General features: G+C 43.2%; 1 protein-coding gene across 4 annotated transcripts in view; it reads right to left on the bottom strand.

The window, feature by feature from the left end:
• PLCB1 (phospholipase C beta 1) overlaps positions 1–18,211 on the bottom strand; it is a 603,902-nt gene extending 585,691 nt beyond the window's left edge. For all 4 annotated transcript variants that reach the window (XM_045574800.1, XM_036419878.2, XM_045574801.1 and 1 more), the window contains exons 1-2: positions 17,710–18,211; positions 3,967–4,044 (exon numbers count right to left, since the gene is read on the bottom strand). In XM_045574800.1, coding sequence (XP_045430756.1) covers positions 3,967–4,044; positions 17,710–17,808 — 177 coding nt within the window. In that variant the 5' untranslated portion in view covers positions 17,809–18,211. The remainder of the gene's footprint in view (positions 1–3,966; positions 4,045–17,709) is intronic.
• Positions 18,212–18,733: the final 522 nt, after the last annotated feature.

Genomic DNA, 18,733 nt, shown 5'->3' with positions numbered 1-18,733 from the left:
ATACAGACTGCTTTACTCTCTTGCACGAAGGACATATTATCTGCAAAACTGAAAGCAAATAAAATCTGTAACAAGGAAAAAAGAAAGTAGTTGGAGCCATTCATTTAAAGTGTGTATTGTTCCTCCCATTTCTCTTTAACTTAATGATGTGCTCTGCCCCTCCCTGAACTCCTGCTTTAGGGATACAAGGAAGAGCTTACTGAACTATATTGAACTTCCTGGATCTGAACTACGCAGTGACTGGTTTTATTTTTGCACCAACCTTGGCACTGAAGCCGGGCATCGAGTTGCAAGGCAAAGGTCTACTTAGTTTTGCATTCTAGCAGGATGGGTTTTTATTAGCTCTTTAACATTGACCCCTTTCTTTCCTTCTTTAGCTTGTCTTCCAAAATGGTGACGCAGATTCTCCTTGTGGGTCACATGATTTTGATGGCTGACCCTTCTTGTGTCGGTTTCTGGTCCCATCATGGATGGCAGAGCTCCAAAGAAAAGGCACAGCCTAATGAGGGCAACCTCTTAAGGACTCGGGCTGGGCAGGGGCCCCTTCTCACCCATGGTTACAAATCAATTCATCCTCTTCACAGAATGCACATGGACACAAGAAAAGAACACACCAGGCTTAAAACATCATATTCAGAAACTCATTGTTGCTCATTACAGTCAATAATATTGACAGAGCTAACAATAAAAAAGGAAGAATAATGAAAATTAAGTGTATAGTGGGTACAAAGTATAAATAGGTATCCAGTAAGATGGTGTGCATATTCAATCCCAAACGTGCTCTCAACATTTCACCAAAGCTACCTAAAAAATCACTGGCTAGCTCTGGCTTTGAATCCCTAAGTTTATCATCTGAGCTGCCTGTTTTCTTAGCCACTGATCATTTGTATGGTGACAAACCGAAGGAGGGGTTAGGAAAAGGAGAATGTCATTGTCCCTGAGGATGAAATCAGTGGCTTATAATGAATGGATGGCTCCACTCAATGGTATAAGGTAGCCATGATGGGAGAGCATGGGTAAAAAGTTGTGTAAAATGTTGGAATTTTCCTCCAGTGCTATAAAAAGAAAGATCCTGTGACAATATTCTTTACCAAGAGCTTCCTAAAGCCACAGCTTGCCTCCCAGCAAACTAGGCATCCGGTGTTTACTAACCAAAGCATTTCAGTACAGGCTTGATGGACAAAGGAGAAAGGCTTTGGGAAGAAGCCAGAAGGGAGAAGGGAGGTATAATACACTAAGTACCATTACAAGCTTCCAAATGCATGGAGAACACAGTGTGTGAAATGAAGAGATAGCCCGGCAGGCATGGCTCAGTGGTTGAGCATCAACCTATGAACCAGGAGGTCACAGTTCCATTCCCAGTCAAGGCACATGCCTGGGTTGTTGGCTTAATCCCCAGTGTGGGGCACTGATTCTCTCTCATAGCTGATGTTTCTCTCTCTTTCCCTATCTGAAATAAATAAATAAAAATACATTTTAAAATAATAAAATAAAATCAAGGAATGAACTTCAAACCTCTTTTTTTCCTTCTGATATATCATCCCTATAGTACACATGATAGATTCGCATCACTAGCAGTAATTGTCAGCAAAAAAAAAGTATTTTTAAAAATATTTTATTAATTTTTTTTACAGAGAAGAAGAGAGAGGGATAGAGAGTTGGAAACGTCAATGAGAGAGAAACATCGATCAGCTGCCACCTGCACACCTTCTACTGGGGATGTGCCCGCAACCAAGGTACATGCCCTTGACCGAAATCGAACCTGGGACCTTTCAGTCCACAGGCCGATGCTCTATCCACTGAGCCAAACCAGTTAGGGCAGCAAAAAGTATTTTAAAGAAAGTGGGCCTCTAAATGACACTGTGATTGTACCATTTAGCTGGTACCTTCTAAATGATCTTATGCAAAATCCATGGACTAAAAGCTTGGGATGTCATTGTGAGCAACACTTATTTCTTTAGTCATACATTTACTCTGCACCACTCAGAGGAGTTCATCTCTAGAAGGAATGTAGCATCCTCCAGTTTCAGGGCTGGGCTTACAGCAGAAGAACATGGCATCAGAAAGTTTAATTTTTGTTCTTAAATCCTCACATTTACAGGTTACTGATATATGATCACTGACAAAAAATAAACCTCCAACCTCTAATATATATGACTGAAGGATGAGTTGGGGTACTTAACAAGTAAAAAGTAAAATTTGCCATCTCTTGGCTAGAACTGTAAGATTAATATCCATAAAAATAAAGGCAATAAATAGATTTTAAAAATTGCTACCTCGCTCTTTGTTTTAATTGGTCATAAACAGTATGGAAATCAAGGAGAGAGAAAAAAAGGTTAGTAGATAAACATGAAAGAAATGTCCCCACATATGAAAATAAGTATGAATCAACATACGAGATGCATCAGAAACTTAGGCCCTATAAGACCCTCTATTTCTTAAGCAAAGAAATACTTATGATTGGTCTTAGAGGGCAGCTTAGCTGACTTGCCATGAATTATTTAAAAATCCCGAATACCTTCTGTTGCTTTTATAGAAGCTTGATTTACCAGTTGAAAAAAATCAAACTGACAGTTTAGCCTCTCCTACAAATACCCAAACTTTTAAAACGCTCTAGGCATTATAAACATATCTTTCATGAATATAGTTTCAACACTCCTAAAAATAACCTTCAGGAGGAAAAAGAAAAACACAACTCTTTCAAGCCATTGTTTTATACATAACAGCAGGAAACCAAACAGCACGTCAAAGCCAACATGATTAACACACTCAATAATGAACATGAACATGAACTAGAAAATCTTACTCAAATACATTTTTTTACATTGGCTTGGGGTCTGTAACTTAGCACCCCAACATCTGTGTCCACAGATGATTTCAGGGAACCTATACTCAAAAGGGAACTGCAGCTCCAGCAGGCTAAAATCTGCCTTAGGTGATAGGACCCTAAGAGTTTCCAGCACCCTAAGAGTTTCACCCAGACTCAACCCTGACCCCAAACACATCACAGCACAGAGCCAGTTCCATATTGCTGCTCACAAGTGAAATCCAGGTTGTCCAGAAAGCAGAAGGTGAGACAGACAAACTATGGGCATAAGAACCTAATGTAGGGATGTGAATAGGTTCATAGCAGTTCATAATTTGGTGCCCAGTGTGCTATTGGGTTTAATATGTATTTAGCACTCTCCGTAAAGCTGATCCCATCTCCAAATACAGAATTTAGAGAGTCAAAATATCCTATGATCTGTGGTCTCCTAGGTTCAAGTACAGAATCCTGGCATTGTCTCTTGAAATAGTAACCACTTTCTATGAATATTCTGGTCTAACTGCCCATTATACACCAAGTAAATATTATGACACTCCACTTTTAATAATTCAATATGAAATCATCTCAAATGGTTTCATAATAAATGAGATTTTAAATTTATGATATGGTGAACAGATAGCTAATGTGGGAAGAAATTCCTGAAAAATTAAACAGGTAGGCTAAAGGAATCTTATTCTTGGTTTTCTGAGCAAATGATCAAGGCCACATTCCCACTGAGGCCAGGAGAACTCTAAATAAGCTGCAAAAAAAGCGAGGGAAAAGAAAGAAAAGCCAAAGTTATAGACATTAAGATCAAAAGTGTTTTCTCATCATTTTTCTTCATTCTTCATGGGTAGAGTTGGAGAAGGGACTTAAATCAGCAATACTGGATAATTTTCTTCTACAACAAATCTAATTCACATTCCTATGTTCTTTTCCTGAAAACCATCAATTGTTCTAGGATTTAGGACATCTAATATGTCAGACTAGAGTCCTTGGAAAATCCTAAAACATTTCGATACAGGATATACTTTCGAAGTAGAATCTTTAAGTAAGTTACAAAGGGTCATCTATGAAGTAGGTATGCTTATGCAGATAAAATAAATACCTTGCCAATCAGCAACCAACTGGATAATGTAAAAGACAAATATACTTCTTACCTTGTTTTGATCTGTCCAGTAAAAGAAAAATCCCTGAGGGTCAGACCTCAAAATAATTGGAGTGACAATAGTGGTGTCCTAGAAATGTAAGAAAAAACATGTGTATCAATATATATGGCTGTAGAAAGTCCTAGCCAGAAGTTACTTACAGGCAATAATTTCTAAGAGTTTCTTCAAGGTCATCAATTATTAATAAAAATTTCAAAAAAGTTAGACATGCCATCTTTAATGTCATAGAATTATTAATTACATATGGAGGTACTTTAGTAACAATCAAAATATTTGGATATTACTTGTAAAGGACAAGTCCAGGAATGCATATATTTATTTATTAAGACAAGGTTTGTTTTTTGGGTTTTGTTTTTTTTAACATATTTTATTGATTTTTTTACAGAAGAGGAAGAGAGATAGAGAGTTAGAAACATCGATGAGAGAGAATCATCAATCAGCTGCCTCTTGCACACCCCCTACTGGGGATGTGCCCTCAACCAAGGTACATGCCCTTGACCAGAATCAAACCTGGGACCTTTCAGTCAGCAGGCTGACACTCTATCCACTGAGCCAAACTGGTTTCGGCAAGACAAGGTTTTTTTTTTTAAGGCATTGGCATTTTTTCTATTAAAAAGCTGCACAAACTGACAGTTTTCCAAATAATTTTAACACTACACATTCCTTATATATTTTATATGAATACAATTAATTAAAATTAATGCTTGAGATAATATTTTAAAATACATTTGTATTGTAAAAGTATTTTTAATTGTCCTCAAGAGAGTAAACATAGCATTTGGGCATTGCTGTTTCCAAGATAACAGTGAATAAGGCCATCTACATATTCATAAGGTTATACACAAATTGTTATAAATTTTAACTTGCCATGATAAAAGAAAACATCATAGACAAATTTAAAGCATGCATATTATAAAGCAAAATCTGCACGCTCTGTAATTATAATATTAAACATTTCTAAAATCTGTGTTCTTTCCTTTTGGCAATTTTCAGAAAGGCATACCATCTGCACAAGAAAACACATGTCATTGGATATGGATTTTTATACTGAAATACTTAGGCCTCTGCAGAAACTGCATTTTTAAAAAGAGACATAAATTACCAGTTTACTTCAAATTTTGCATATGCATTATAACTATGATATGTCATATCCTTTCTCTGGTCAACAGGACTTGTAATGAAAATTAGAACATGCAGAGATAATCTGGGAACTTTGAATTCTTTTCCAGGTGGGATAAAGTACATTGATGGTTTTAGTCTGCGTGGTAAATTTGATTGCAAGAGCCATATTATAGAGGCTCTGGGGTTCAAATTCCTGCCTGTCCATCTTGGTGCCACATTCTACACATCCACAACTGGAAGAAAAAAAAAATGAGATAAGAATAATATCCACCTCAGAATGTTTTTGTGAGAATTAAATAGGATAATTTGGGTAAAGCACCTGGAACAATGTTTGGTACATAAAAATATGTACTATTGTTATAGGGAATTATGTTTACAAACTGATTTATTAAAAAATATTAAATGAAAGTTTATCATGGCATTCCTTTTTTACTATGACAGACATATGTGACATAAAACTTACCACTTTAAAATGTCAAGTTTAGTAGCATTGACCACATTCCTCACTACCATCCATCTCCAGAAATTTCATCTTCCCAAACTGGAACTCCATACTTCTTAAACACTAACTCTCCATTCCCTCCTCCCTACCCCGCACCCGACCCTGCCCCTGGCAATCACCATTCTATGTCCTGTCTCTTTGGATTTGACTACTTTTCGTGCCTCAAATAAGTAGAATCATACAGTGTTTGTCCCTTTGTGCCTGGCTGACTTCACTTAGTATAATGTGTTCAAGCTTCATTCAGGTTGTAGCACTGAGAAGTGCCTTCTATTTTAAGGCTGAATAATATTCTATTGTATGCATATACCACATTTTGTTTACCCATTCATTGGTCAATGGATATTTTTTGTTTCCACCTTTGGGCTACTGCAAATAATCCTGCTGTGACTATGGGTCTACAAATATCAGTTTGTGTCCCTGCTTTCAACTATTTTCAGTATATATCCAGAGCAGGAGCATATGATACTTCTATATTTAATTTTTTAAGGAAATGCCATTTTGGTTTATCCCAATATTCTCAAAATTCACTCTTCACATGCAGTTTGAAATATACCTTTTACAAGGATTGTGCTGTTGCATTGAACTTCATCTGGAATTTTAAAATTTCAAAATTACTTTTAAATAACCAAAAGACATTTTGGAAACAAATTTGATATTAAAATGAAAGAATACTTTTTAAGCTATTTTCAGGTTCTCCCATGAGATTATACACTAAGAGGTCACAGCAATATTTCCATTAAATCACAGCAATATTATCACTCCTGTTTCATCATCTGCACTTGTAGATTCAGGCAAAATATATGTTTCCAACAGGCTGCACACAGCTTACATCTCCACTTCCCAATAAGTATAACTTATTCTCGGGTCACTTACTTTTCTTATCAGTGTCTGACAAGATTCTAATCAAAGTCTTGGTGACAATTCACTGCAGGGATCTCAGACAATCAAATATTAAAGTTAGGAGAGTAAAGCTACTCAAAATGTCTGGAACACCATAGGCTGCCTCGCTGTTTCAGCTACTGCTCTGAGTTATTCCTTCTCCTCCTTCAAAAGTAAAGCTCCTTTGCTCAATATTTTCTTGATCCCACTCTTCCGGCCACAGTTCCTGTTAAATGATCATTTATCTCGGCTCCCTGCCTGCTTCCTCCATAATCAACCTCTAACATTCCAAGATCAGCTGGAACTTGGCATTCTTACCAGGCAAGGCTGGATATGACCCAGAAATGCACGAATATCCGTTTTTCAAAGCCACCTGCTTGTTTCCCATCTCCCACATAGCTGCAAATTCCTTTATTCTCCCCATACCAAAGTAGCCACTCAATCCGGATTTCAGTTATTCTTAATTGTCACAACATATGCTCTAGTTTGGAGTTTGAAATACATGGTCACCCCTCATTTCCCAGGCAACTGCAGATGGATAGGGACTTTTGCAGTATTTTACTGCAGAAAATGAAGACAACTTTCAAATGGTCCATTGTTCCCTGTCTCTCTCTCTGTCAATACCTACGAGACGTATGCTCCATTACATGGTGGTTTTCAAACTTGTGAATGCATCGTATTTTTACCAGGAAGGTTTGTTAAAACACAGATTGCTGGGCCCTTCCCCCAGGATTTCTCATTTAATAGGTCTGGGAAGGAGCCTGAGAATCTGCATCTCAAATAAGCTCTCAGTGCTGTGACTGCTATGCTGGTCCAAGGACTACTCTTGGAGATCCATTGGCTGAGGCCTACAATGGGTGAGGCTTTGGATCAGGAACACAGGGAGGTGATGGCCTGTGGAGCACAGCGAGCTTAAAATGTAAGCAAACACATGTCTTGTCAATGCACGGCCTCGAACAAAGAAGGCAACTTTCATTTGCTTATTTAAAGTAATAAGATATTTTTCCAATAAAAGTCCACCTTGAAAAAGAGAACACTAATATATACCAGGATACATGTTTTAAGTTAGTAATGGTGGATGATGTATGTCCATTTATTCTTCTTTATTTTAAAGGAACCATGTTTACTCTCATCCCTATCTCACCAATAGTGAAGACTAATATAATGATATAAAAGGTTTTGCAATGTGCTGTTTTGCAACTTAGATGAATTTCCCAAAAGGTCTTTGGGGCAAAGAAAAAGGACAGTCAAGGGACAAAGGAAAGGACCTCTACAAAACCCCAACATCCACAAGAAAGAAACATTTCAGCAAAAGAAAGGGTCATGGAAATCAACATTAACATTACAAAGACCTATCATTATTACGATGGTTTTCTCATCAATGTGCTGTTATGAATCAACTGTATGCCTGAATATACAGTTATATGAAATTACATATCCAAAAAGATGAACTGTAAAACTAAATAACATAAATCCCTTTAAAACAGGATATATAGAAAAAGTGGGCAGAGGATTTGACAATGGCAGTGTAGGTAAATGCCCGTACTCACCACATCCCTCAACCACATCAAAATTACAAATAAAATACAGAACCATCATCCAGAACTGCTGGAAAGCTGGCTGATTGGAAGCCCTACAACTAGGAAAGTAGAGAACAAAGCACACTGAAACTGGTAGGAGGTGAGGAAACACAGAAAGGACTGCTCCGCACCCAGGTGGGACTCTTTTTTAATTAGGAGGCATATCCTCTCTGTGGAAGCCACCAGGAGAAGGAAGGGGTCCCAGCCCCACACCAAACCCCCAGCCCAGGGTCCCAAATCTGGGAAAAGAAGTCCCTTTGGGCACTAAGAAGTCCCTTATGGGCTATAAAAACTAGTGTGGATTGGGGCTCAGTAACACATAGGCTGCTGGAGACCCAGCTGTTTCTCTTGAAAGGCCAGCATCACAAGCTGAACTTACAAGGTCCCGATCCATCTGAGCTCCAGCACCGGGGCGAGGCTCTGGGAAACACAGACACCTACAAGGAGGAGCTGGATTGTCTGGCATCCAGGCAGGAGCTCAGAGGTGGCTTTCTCACAGACAGAGGTGCTTGTAGGGGTCATTGTTTCTATCCTGGGACCTTCTAAGTTACAGGGGTGAATGGCAGCTATTTCTGTTTGCTCCGCCCTAGTGATTCAGTAAGACCCTGCCTCATGCAATTTACAACCCCACCCAAGCTGTGTGCAGCAGCTTTTGCATATGAATGACCTTTCCTTGCTCAGGGTAAAATCTTACAAACCAGCTGCAGCTGGGTCAGGGAGCCCCAAAACTATCAATAAAAGCTCCAAGACCCAGCACTATCACCAGCACCAGCCTGCCTTGCTTCATAGCTGAGCCTCATCGAGGTACTTCCAAACCAGATACAGAGAGGAAAATTTTGCATATCTCTCTGTAGCTCCTGTTGGGTAGCCACAGACAGTGGCTGACTTTGCACCTCCCTGGAGACCCAAGAGCGGTGTACCTAGTGGTCAGTGTCAAACCATAGCAAATTACAACTCTATACAGCCATAAGAGACACACTCAAGGGGGCAGACTCAGTGAGCACCAAAGCCCCACTGAAGCAAGTCCTGCTCCACAGGATGTCTGATGCACAGCAGCTCTCCCACTGTAGTCCCAGCTGGTCCCCAGTGACACCAACAACAATCAAGTGTCAACTAGAACAAGACTGTACTCACAGCCCACAAAGGGGTGCACCTAGAGCTCCCAGCTCAGGTGACTGGGGAGACTGAGCCACTGGGTTCTACAGGACACCTACTTCACAAGAGCACTCTACCAACTCAAGGAGACATAGCAGCTCTACCCAATACATAGAAACAAACACAGGGAAGCAGCCAAAATGCGGAGACAAAGAAATATGTCACAAATGAAAGAAATGGAAGAGAGCAATCTACTGGGTATAGAGTTCAAAACCACTGTTATAATGTTACTCAAGAATCTTCTAGAAACCTCCAAAAAGATGGAAACATCAATGAGAATCATTGGTTGGCTGTCTAATGCATACCCCCCTATTAAAAATCGAGCCCACAAGCTGAGCCTGTGCCCTGACTGGTAATCGAACTGTGACCTCCTGGTTCATAGGTCCACACTGAACCACAGAGGCATGCTGGCGAGGCTGATTGGTTATTTTGAAAAAGCTCCTGGTCATAACCCTGGAGGAACAAAGAGCTTTCTCTCTCTCTCTTTCTGTGACCCATACTCGCCCTCGTGGCAAATTGCTGGGGTCACAAAGAACTAAGCTTTAATATGAAACAGAAACTATGGACACTGGCCTTTGTTTTGGCCTTGATGAAGACCAGATTGGACTTTTTCCATGGCAGGACAGAGACAGAACATTGGGAACCCAGGAGAGGAACTCCTTTGATTTTGCATCACACATAAATCTTGCCACACCACAATAAAAAATAGGAATAATAATACTTGCTCTTTTCCTACCACTCAGGTGCCCTTAATGACTGCATGGGGGTAAATGTAAATAAATAACAGTGTTTCGCACAAGTATAAGTTCCTGTTATGAATATCACTCTTACTGAATTCTAGAGGCAGCACTATAGCAAAAAACTCTATCTTACTCAAGAGTAATATTGGAAGAGAAAATTACAGAGAATGTCTAGGTTGCTGTTGCACATTAGAGCTGAGAATCATGAAAACCTAGACCCCTGAGAGATCATATTGGGCAGGGGTTAGCGAAGGAAGCAAAAACCTCTCTAGAATCTGTGAACATAAAGGAATTTAATTCCAGACAAGTAAGCTCTTGGCAGAATCCCTTGAAGGTTTGGAGAAGTGGGCTTCAGACTGGGCCTCCATGAAGGAGCCCAGAACACCATAGCTAAGGAGAGCTATTGCCCCCACCACACTCAGGATGGTGAGAGATCCAGAAGAAACCCTTGGAGTCCAAAACATACCATCTTAGTTGAAGACAAAGGGAAAGTAATCCGAAAGCAGGGGGCAGCCACTATCACCATTGGCTCTCTCTACCCTTGGAAGATTACAGACAATAACACTTCTTCAATATCTCATTCATTTGCAGAAACAACCCGGAGAATGCTGAAAGGTAGCCTCTTTCACATTTCTGCCTTCCAAATCTCCTATGAGTGCACGGAATACTGGTGTCACTTCATTGGCAGCCAAAACATTGGATGCCTCAAGGAAGTCTAGCAAGTGCAACTTTAGATTTCCAGACTCTGTGTTACATAAAGTCCCCCTAAGAGGTTGTGGGAATGGATGTTAAGTAAGACGCAACCATATCCTAGACAGCGCACCTAAGAAAACACCATGGTTAACACCCTTCATTTTTCTTTTTTCAATTGACTAGACCACTTGCTGACTTGCTCTAAGGTCTCCCATCTCCTTTTTGATCTCCTATGGCTTCTTCTATAAAATTAATCATATGATCTTTTCCTCATCTAACTCATAAACAAGTTCCTAAAATCAGAAGCTTTTAACAGAAAAATAATCTCTTAATTGCCAAGGCATTAATGTGACTCATTGATATCCACCATGACTAGTTCAGGGGAAAGTGTTTTTCTTACTAGGTAATCCATTTTCCCTGAACTTGCTCATAAAATTTCAATGCAGTGAAAAGAAACAAAAACTTAAGCCAACATTGTTAACTAGAAAAGCCCTTGAAATTAAAAACATGTGTAGGGTGCTTTTAATTCTGTTTTAGTAGTAAGTATTTTTCTTATTTTATGTGACCATCTGTTTCCCCACTCACAATAATCGAGCTTCTTGAGAAATGTATAGATTTAGTTGACCTTAATTAATACATATACCTACATACCTAAGCATTTGTTCAATACAGGTTTTTATCATTTCCAAAAATTAAAAGTAACATGGGCAGAAGATAACGAAATCAATAACAGAACTTAAAGAGCTCAGAGGGGAATCAGAAAGATTCTTAAATAGTCTAGCCTTCTTCTTATGCTGTTTCAGTTTTTTACAGAAACTGATGGCTTCCTTAGGCTCTCATGTATGAGTGATCTCAAAAATATTTCTCACCTGTGTTCCTTTCCCCACTGATACACAGAGACACATGGCTCTGATTGGGGGGTCAGACCTGGCATAGATGGGGAAAGGGAGCGTTATGAAATCTGTCTGAGCAGATGGGATTTATGACATGATCAGAAAAGGCTGTGTGAACCTAATATTAGCTCAGGCAGCAGGAAAACGAACGGTTTCCGTTACCAAGGATTTGTTATTTATGAGAGATCCATAGCGTTAGTCAGCAATTCACAGTCAATGCCATTCCGTTTTCTGCTGGCATTCCTTGTTCACGATAACATGAAATAATCCCGATAAAGCAATATTTAACTACAGGTTACTAAGTACAACATAAAATAAAAAAAAATGTTCCTGTCCCATCTAAATGTCACTGCAGGTAAACATAATTAGAAACTACTTATTGATAGGTTAAACTTTCAAGGCAAGTGTTAAGAGATACGCTAACAGGCAGAGCAAATTATCCTAAAGCACCATAGATGGGGATGGCAACGTCAGGCAAGATAACAGAGAAAACTTATGAGGGAAAAATACAGTGCAGAAACAGCCCTCTAATAGTCTGCTTGTCTGTGCCTGTAACAGCCTAGATGCACTACATTTCCTTACTCAATTACTAGAGCTTGAACTCTTTCCTCCTTTGGGGCATTCATTACACCTGCCTCACTTCTCCGACTTCATCTTAGGACAGAGAAGGATCAATTCAAGTGGCTTCTAGACAGAAAATAAGTCAGTTTTGTTGATATTGTTCAAGAGGGGTTATCCAGCAATAATTAAAATGCTTTGTGCTAAAGAGGGTTTGTTTTCTCAGAAAATAAAAATAGCTTGATTAGATAAAAAGCAGGCAAAACTTTGTGGAGTTGTAAGTTGGGATCAGTGTTACCCAAGGTGGGCAGTGGGGTGTAGGGACTGGAAGGGCGCACCCAGGGACCTGAGGGGCTGGCACTGCTGTTCCTTGCTCTGTAGCTGCTTCCAGAGGAATCTGTTTTGTGAAAATAGGTTCAGCTGGACACAAGATTTGTGCCTTTTCCTGAACACATGTTACACTCTGATAAAAGCTTAAAAGAGCTCTATTTGGAAGAAGAATATTCTCACATTTAGGTTACAGTTATAACTGCCAATAAGAAAGTCACCACATCTGACTATCTGGGCATATTCAAGTGGCATTTTGAGGGCACCTGCCAGCCTTCCCTTTTAAAACCTGTGAGGGCCCCATCCAGATCCAGCACCTGCCAACCAGAGCTGCCTCTTCCCTATTTCCCAAAACCTTTTCAAAGTGAACGCTGCTGAATGCCCACCTCATAAACCCTTCTCCTCTGCCTCCTCAGCAATCTTGTCATCATTTTGGAAGCTGTAACTGCAAGTTCTATGCAATACAAACGTTCTATGCTTTTGTGTAGGATGCTGGGGAATGTGCACTAGACGAGGGTGCTTTTAGTATTACTAGCACCTGTTTAGTATTACTAGCTATGGGGCAGTGGGAATGGGGAGTGCATGAGAGGGAGGAGGAAGATACTTGTTTTAAATCCACAGGGCATCAATGCAAATGAGCCAGGCTAGCAATTAGGTTTTGAATGTTAGATTATGCTTGCAAGGCAGGTTGTACGATGTAAAATTAATATATATATTAATTCTTGCTAAATTACAAGAGTTTTCTTTAACTGTTTCATCCTTCCAGGAATCATTCTTGTGTACTTACTGTGTGTGTGTGTGTGTGTGTGTGTGTGTGTGTGTGTGTGTGCGTATTTTATTAAGTGGAAATAAAACTTTTTGATGCTTTGTAAACTGACTTGCTTTTTAATTGGGATTCATTTTTCTCTCAAACACCTGATTTATAAAAAAGAAGGAGGAATTGTTCTTTTTTACATACAAAATATGAAAATCAAAGCATACCTTAAAGGAAATGGAAGGTCTGGATCTCCTACTTACAGAAGAGTCATCTAACACATGCTGACCACTTTGAGATAAAACTCATGGCCCTGTATCTACAGGGGAGACAATAACGTCTTAAAACGTGTTTTATTGAGGGCTTCCTGTATGTCAGACATTAGACAAAGCAATGCGTAAGCCTTCCCTCACTTGACCTTAACAGCTGTTTTGTGCAGCAGGAAATAGTACAATGCTCGCATTACAGATGAGGAAAGCGAGGCTGCCATTGATTTAGTAACTTACCACAGTGAGATCTGAATTTGGAGTGTGAGAGTGGAGAAAAACAAAGAACAGACAGAGGAGAAGCCTTCCAAGCTCCAGAGGTTGTAGAACAAAGAGACAGCGTTCTCAGATGTTAAACAAAGTGAATCAGGTGTTGGGTGTCCTACTGTACAGTTTCTGTCCTTCCTCCTGCCCTCCACGTCCTTTCCAATGCAGAGCAAGGCCAAACACCAGGAATGAGAGGGGGCCACACTCCCAATCTCCCAAGCTCCCGAAACTGAGTTGGAGAAAGTAAGCCCTTCCACTGTCCATCTCCCATAATGGTCACGGACCTTTACACACACCTCCGACCACCAGAGCTTAATAATATGCAAATGCAAAATAAAAGCAAGAATCAAGTGGACCTTGGAAATCATCAGGGAAACAGGTAGCCACGATAGGTCAGGCCTTTATCGGCTGGCCAAGTTCTGGATAGGTTTGGCCTTGCTATTCAGACACTGAAATACTTTCATATGCCCCAAGGAGCTGAGGGGCCCCAGACCGCTCCATGAATCAGGCAAAAGCAAAGCTAATGCCTGTCAATGGTGCAACAGGGTATCTTCAGAACCCTTCTCTAGCTCCATCACCCACCTACTGTTTGTTGTGATGGGCTAGTTCCCATGGCAACGCTTTTGACTACCATGCTTAGCGTCCAGAGCCTCACCGTGACATTGGTAGATAGCCAACAGATTATTCAGGGCATTGCAAGTCTGGGTGACATCTTCCATTCCATCAGGACAATGGGACTGGTAATTATAGTGCTTTAATCACCCAAGGAACAAGAGATAATCTCTTTACAATAGTAAATAGCCCCAAACTCATCATGTTCAAATGTACCATTAGGCTTTCTAATGGACTATTGAGAATCTGCTTTATGAGTGTGCCCAGCCTTCCTGTTAAAGACCAGAGAGCAGGATTCTACATTTTTAAGTGAGATGAGATATTTGAGAGTTTTTAAAGCTATTTCCAGCATTTACTTCTCTTCTAGACAAGCAGGTACAGAGATTCCCCCGGTAACAGGTATTTTCCCAAAGTCAGGGTCAAAAGGTCTCCCCTGGACCAGACAGAAAATCAGACTAGATAGCCTCTCAAAAATCTTTTCTTTCCCTTTCTTACACCCCCACCAGAGGCAGGTGAAAATGCTGAAAATTTTTCATCGCACATAAATTCAAAAGAAATGTACAAAGGTGAAGTGAGCCAGCCTGAGCATCAGAGATAGGATTGTCCAGGATTATGTCACTGAGGTCTTTCTACCTCTTAGGCAGCAACTGGATAACTTCCTCAAAATGCACACACAGAGATAAAATAAAATTCCCAAACCAGAGAAAATGTACATGGGCCAACAACCTTGCGCTGTGCGTGGCACTTTTCAAATTCTTTCACAAATCTTATCTCAGTGGTGTCAGAGCGTGGTTCCTCAGGCCAGCAGCAGCAGCCTCACCCAAACCTAATGAGAAAAGCAGGTCCCCGGGTCCCACCTCCGACCTCCTGAATCAGAAACGAAGGGTAGGACTCAGCAATCTGACTCTTACCAAACCCTCCCAACGTCTCCAATGCACATTCAAGTGTTAGAAGTGCTGCTTTACCCTATGGGCTCCTCCCAACTATTAGGCGAAATAGGTAGGAAATGTGGCATTCTCAGTTTGCACAAGAGGCAGCCAAGATTCAGAGAAGTCAACTGATGCACCTAAAGTCACACAGCTGACTGACAAAAGAACCTGACCTTTGGACTCTCTTTTGTCTTCAACACAGACTCAATAAAATACAATCTAATTACCTGGGTCACCTAAACTGGCTTGGTTCTAGAAGGGCAAATATGAATTGGGAAGAGGAGAGGGGTGACCCCTGAGGAGAATTCAGGCCATCTAGGAAAGCCTGGGTCCCTCTCAGTCCGCAGGTCACCATGGAGGCCAACAAGAGCCAAGAAACGTGCAGGATAATTCATCATATTTCAGACCATTTGACTCCTGGGTAGAGTCTGGGTTCTTCCCTATAAAAGGTCAGAGATTCTGCTGCTCAGAGGGAGGTCTCACCGGCAGGTGGTGTTTGACGAGTGATCTCTCCATTACTCACTGCATCCCTCCCATTGCATCTCTCTATCACTGGTGTTGTTGATCATTTCCTCTCCCTAGCACGTAAGGTCTGTATCAGCTGGGATTTTGTCCACTTTCCTCACCACTCCCAGAATCTAATGCAGGGCCTAGCATCCATAGGTGAAGAACAGACATATGTGACAGGAATGAAAATAATAAAAGTAATCTCCCTGGATTTATCAAACTATGTTTCCATAGAAGACCTTCCTTTTCAAAGTGACACTGGATATTTTCTTCCAAACAAGCCATTTTGGAGAATTATTTAAAATATACTTTAAAATGATCATCATGACTAAATCCCTGAGACGAAGCTGGAGTACCTTTTTTACTCTGCACTGCCTATTTCTTCCTCCCTGCCCTTCATTCTCTTTTGCAGTAAATCCATCATCACGTTCACTCTCTACTTGAAGACCACAAGGTGGGCTAGACCGTGTTGTTACTGGATTTTCTTTTTTGCTGTCTTCCCCTGACACACACCAAGCATTTACTCTGAGACTCAACTTGTTGTTTGGATTCTATTCCATTTACAAAACACCCGGTCATTAGGCTGGCCCAGAAAGAGAAAAGTGTCGAGCCCACAGTTTAAGGATGCATGTTTACATCTTGGTGCCCAGAGGTTAGCAATGGGCATGAGCTTTTAAGGAAGCTGTGGCTCCAACTCCAAGTTCCATCTGCGCTTCCCACTGGACAAAAGAGACACACAGACCCACTCGGCTAAGTAATGAGATGCGCTACCCGAAATATTTAAACTGTTTTCAGACACTGCAAAAATGGTTTAAGAAGATTAAAGAAAAACACCCTGGAGGATAACAGGCTATAATTTACTAGGTGGGAAGCTTTTCAACAAGAAACACGCTTCATTCTCCTATCATTCTTCCTGTTTAAAGAGATGTCTCAGAAATTGGGACCTAAATGTCCTTAGATCCCGGAAGCTACGTTTGTGTTCTTGTCCAACATCTTGAATGACACCCAGGACACCAACTTGATCCTGTAAAGTCCTCCACCTGAAGACTGTAGCAAGATTAATTTAATTTGAAAGCAATTAGGTGTGTATGTGTGTGGGGCGTGGGGGGGCGGGGGGGGACTTGAAATCCTAGGGTCCAGAGCTCATGGAAAACACTGCAGATCGGACAGGAAGGAGGCTGCGGCTAAGCTTTGCCCAACCTGGTGAGAGCTGTAGGTAAACTGCAGGGGAGTGTCTTGACAGATGTGTTTCAAGATAAAGACTGCAGCCAGTTCAGTTCTCAAAAAACTGGCCCTCCCTGTGGCCGCAGGCTCAGTGATCTCTCCCGGACCCCTCCGTCTGCGCCCCTCCTCTGCTCTGCAGCCCGGCCCAGGTGCGCCTTCGCCGGCCCTTCCCAGGCCCCTCGCTCTGGAGCCAGGAGCTTAAGTTGGCATCAGCGACCACCTGTCGGCTGGGCCGCGGTGTCCCGTGCCATGCGGGCTCGAAGGGAAGCGCCAGGAGGGTCAGCAGTCACGGAACAGTTACAATAGTTTCAGAGGTCGAGGCCGGTCCTTCACTGCAGGAGGGCAGAGAGGCACCCGCGGTGCGTCTGCGGGCTGAGAAGGGCGCGCCTGGTTCACGCACCCGCGCTCCCCAGCCGGTCCCAACTCCACACTGCCCACTTTCCAAACTCTCAGGACCCGCCACCAGGCCACGCGTGCCCCTCCTGCTCCATCGGGGTGCCTGCCAGACCCACTCAGGATGGCAAGTCCGCGCCCCTGGAACCCAGGAGCGCGCGCAGAGCCCTTGCCCTTTGCTCCCCGCCCCAGCAGCCGTCACACCGCGCCCCCGAGGCCGCCCCCGCGGGCTCCCAGGGCACCCATTGCATAACGCGCCCCTCGCCCCACCCCCACCCCGCCCACCCCTCCGCCTCTCCCGGCGCCCCAGCCCGATCCCCCCAATACACTTACATCATCCCACTTGACGAATTTGGTGCCCTTCTTGAGGCTGTCGGACACACACACGGGCTTGAGTTGCAGAGCGTGCACCCCGGGCTGAGCCCCGGCCATCTGGGCGCATCGGGGCTCCGGGCGGCCCCGGGCGATCGCGGCAGGGACGGGGCGCTGGGCGCGGGCTCCTCGCTCTGCTCCGGGGGCTCTGGACTCGGTCCCCCGGCGCTGGCCTCTCCCGGCCTCCCCCGGCCTCCACACCTCCTCCTCTGGCGCGCTCAGCAAGCGGGGCGCGCGGGGGCCAGGCGGCCGGCCATGCCCCCGGGCGGGACGCGGGGTCGGGCGCCCGCGGTGGCTGCGGAGCTTCCGAGGGCGAAGAGAAGCCGAGCCAGGCAGCGCGGGCTGCCAGCCGCCGCCGGATACCGCTCCCCGGCCGCCGCCGCCTCCGAGCGCACCATTCAGCACATCCTCTATATACAGAGGGAGAGCGAGTGACACACGCTCCGCGCCCCCCCTCCTCCCCACCGCCCTGCTCCTCTCCCCCCTCCCTCCTCCCTCCTCCCCGCCACCCGCGCGCGCTCGGTCCCTCCTTCCCCCGGCGGCTTCCAGCACAACTTTGCGCGCAGGGTCAGGCGGCGGGGAGCGGGGCCGCAGCGCCACCTTTCGGCCGCTGAGCCTCACTGCAGCCACAGCCCGCGCCTCCGGCATGCACCCGGAGCTGCCCCAGGCCTGGTTGCTGGGGCCCCAGGGGGTGACCTGGAGCCCTAAGGTCCTAGGGTTTTCTGGGGAACTTGAGCGGGAGCCTGCGAGTGTCTTTGGGTCTAAACGGAGTGGGAAAGAGAGGCTTCGTGACGGATCGGAGAGGCAAACCGAGGCTTTCCTCTCTAGCTGGAGCTCTCCAGCAGCAAAACCTCTTTTTTGAAAAGACAATTATTATTTATCAGGAGAGAAGAGAACAATTGAGAGGCTTTGGAGTGGGAGCTCTTTGGGGAAACCTCTCCGCCCCTGAGACTGTGCAGCGAGCTGGTTTTGAAGCCCTGGCTTG

This window comes from Pipistrellus kuhlii, unplaced genomic scaffold (genome assembly GCF_014108245.1).
Source record: "Pipistrellus kuhlii isolate mPipKuh1 unplaced genomic scaffold, mPipKuh1.p scaffold_m20_p_6, whole genome shotgun sequence".
Taxonomy (NCBI): Eukaryota; Metazoa; Chordata; class Mammalia; order Chiroptera; family Vespertilionidae; genus Pipistrellus; species Pipistrellus kuhlii.
The sequence above is the reverse complement of the archived record's forward strand: the minus strand, read 5'-3'. Positions and strand labels throughout refer to the sequence as shown.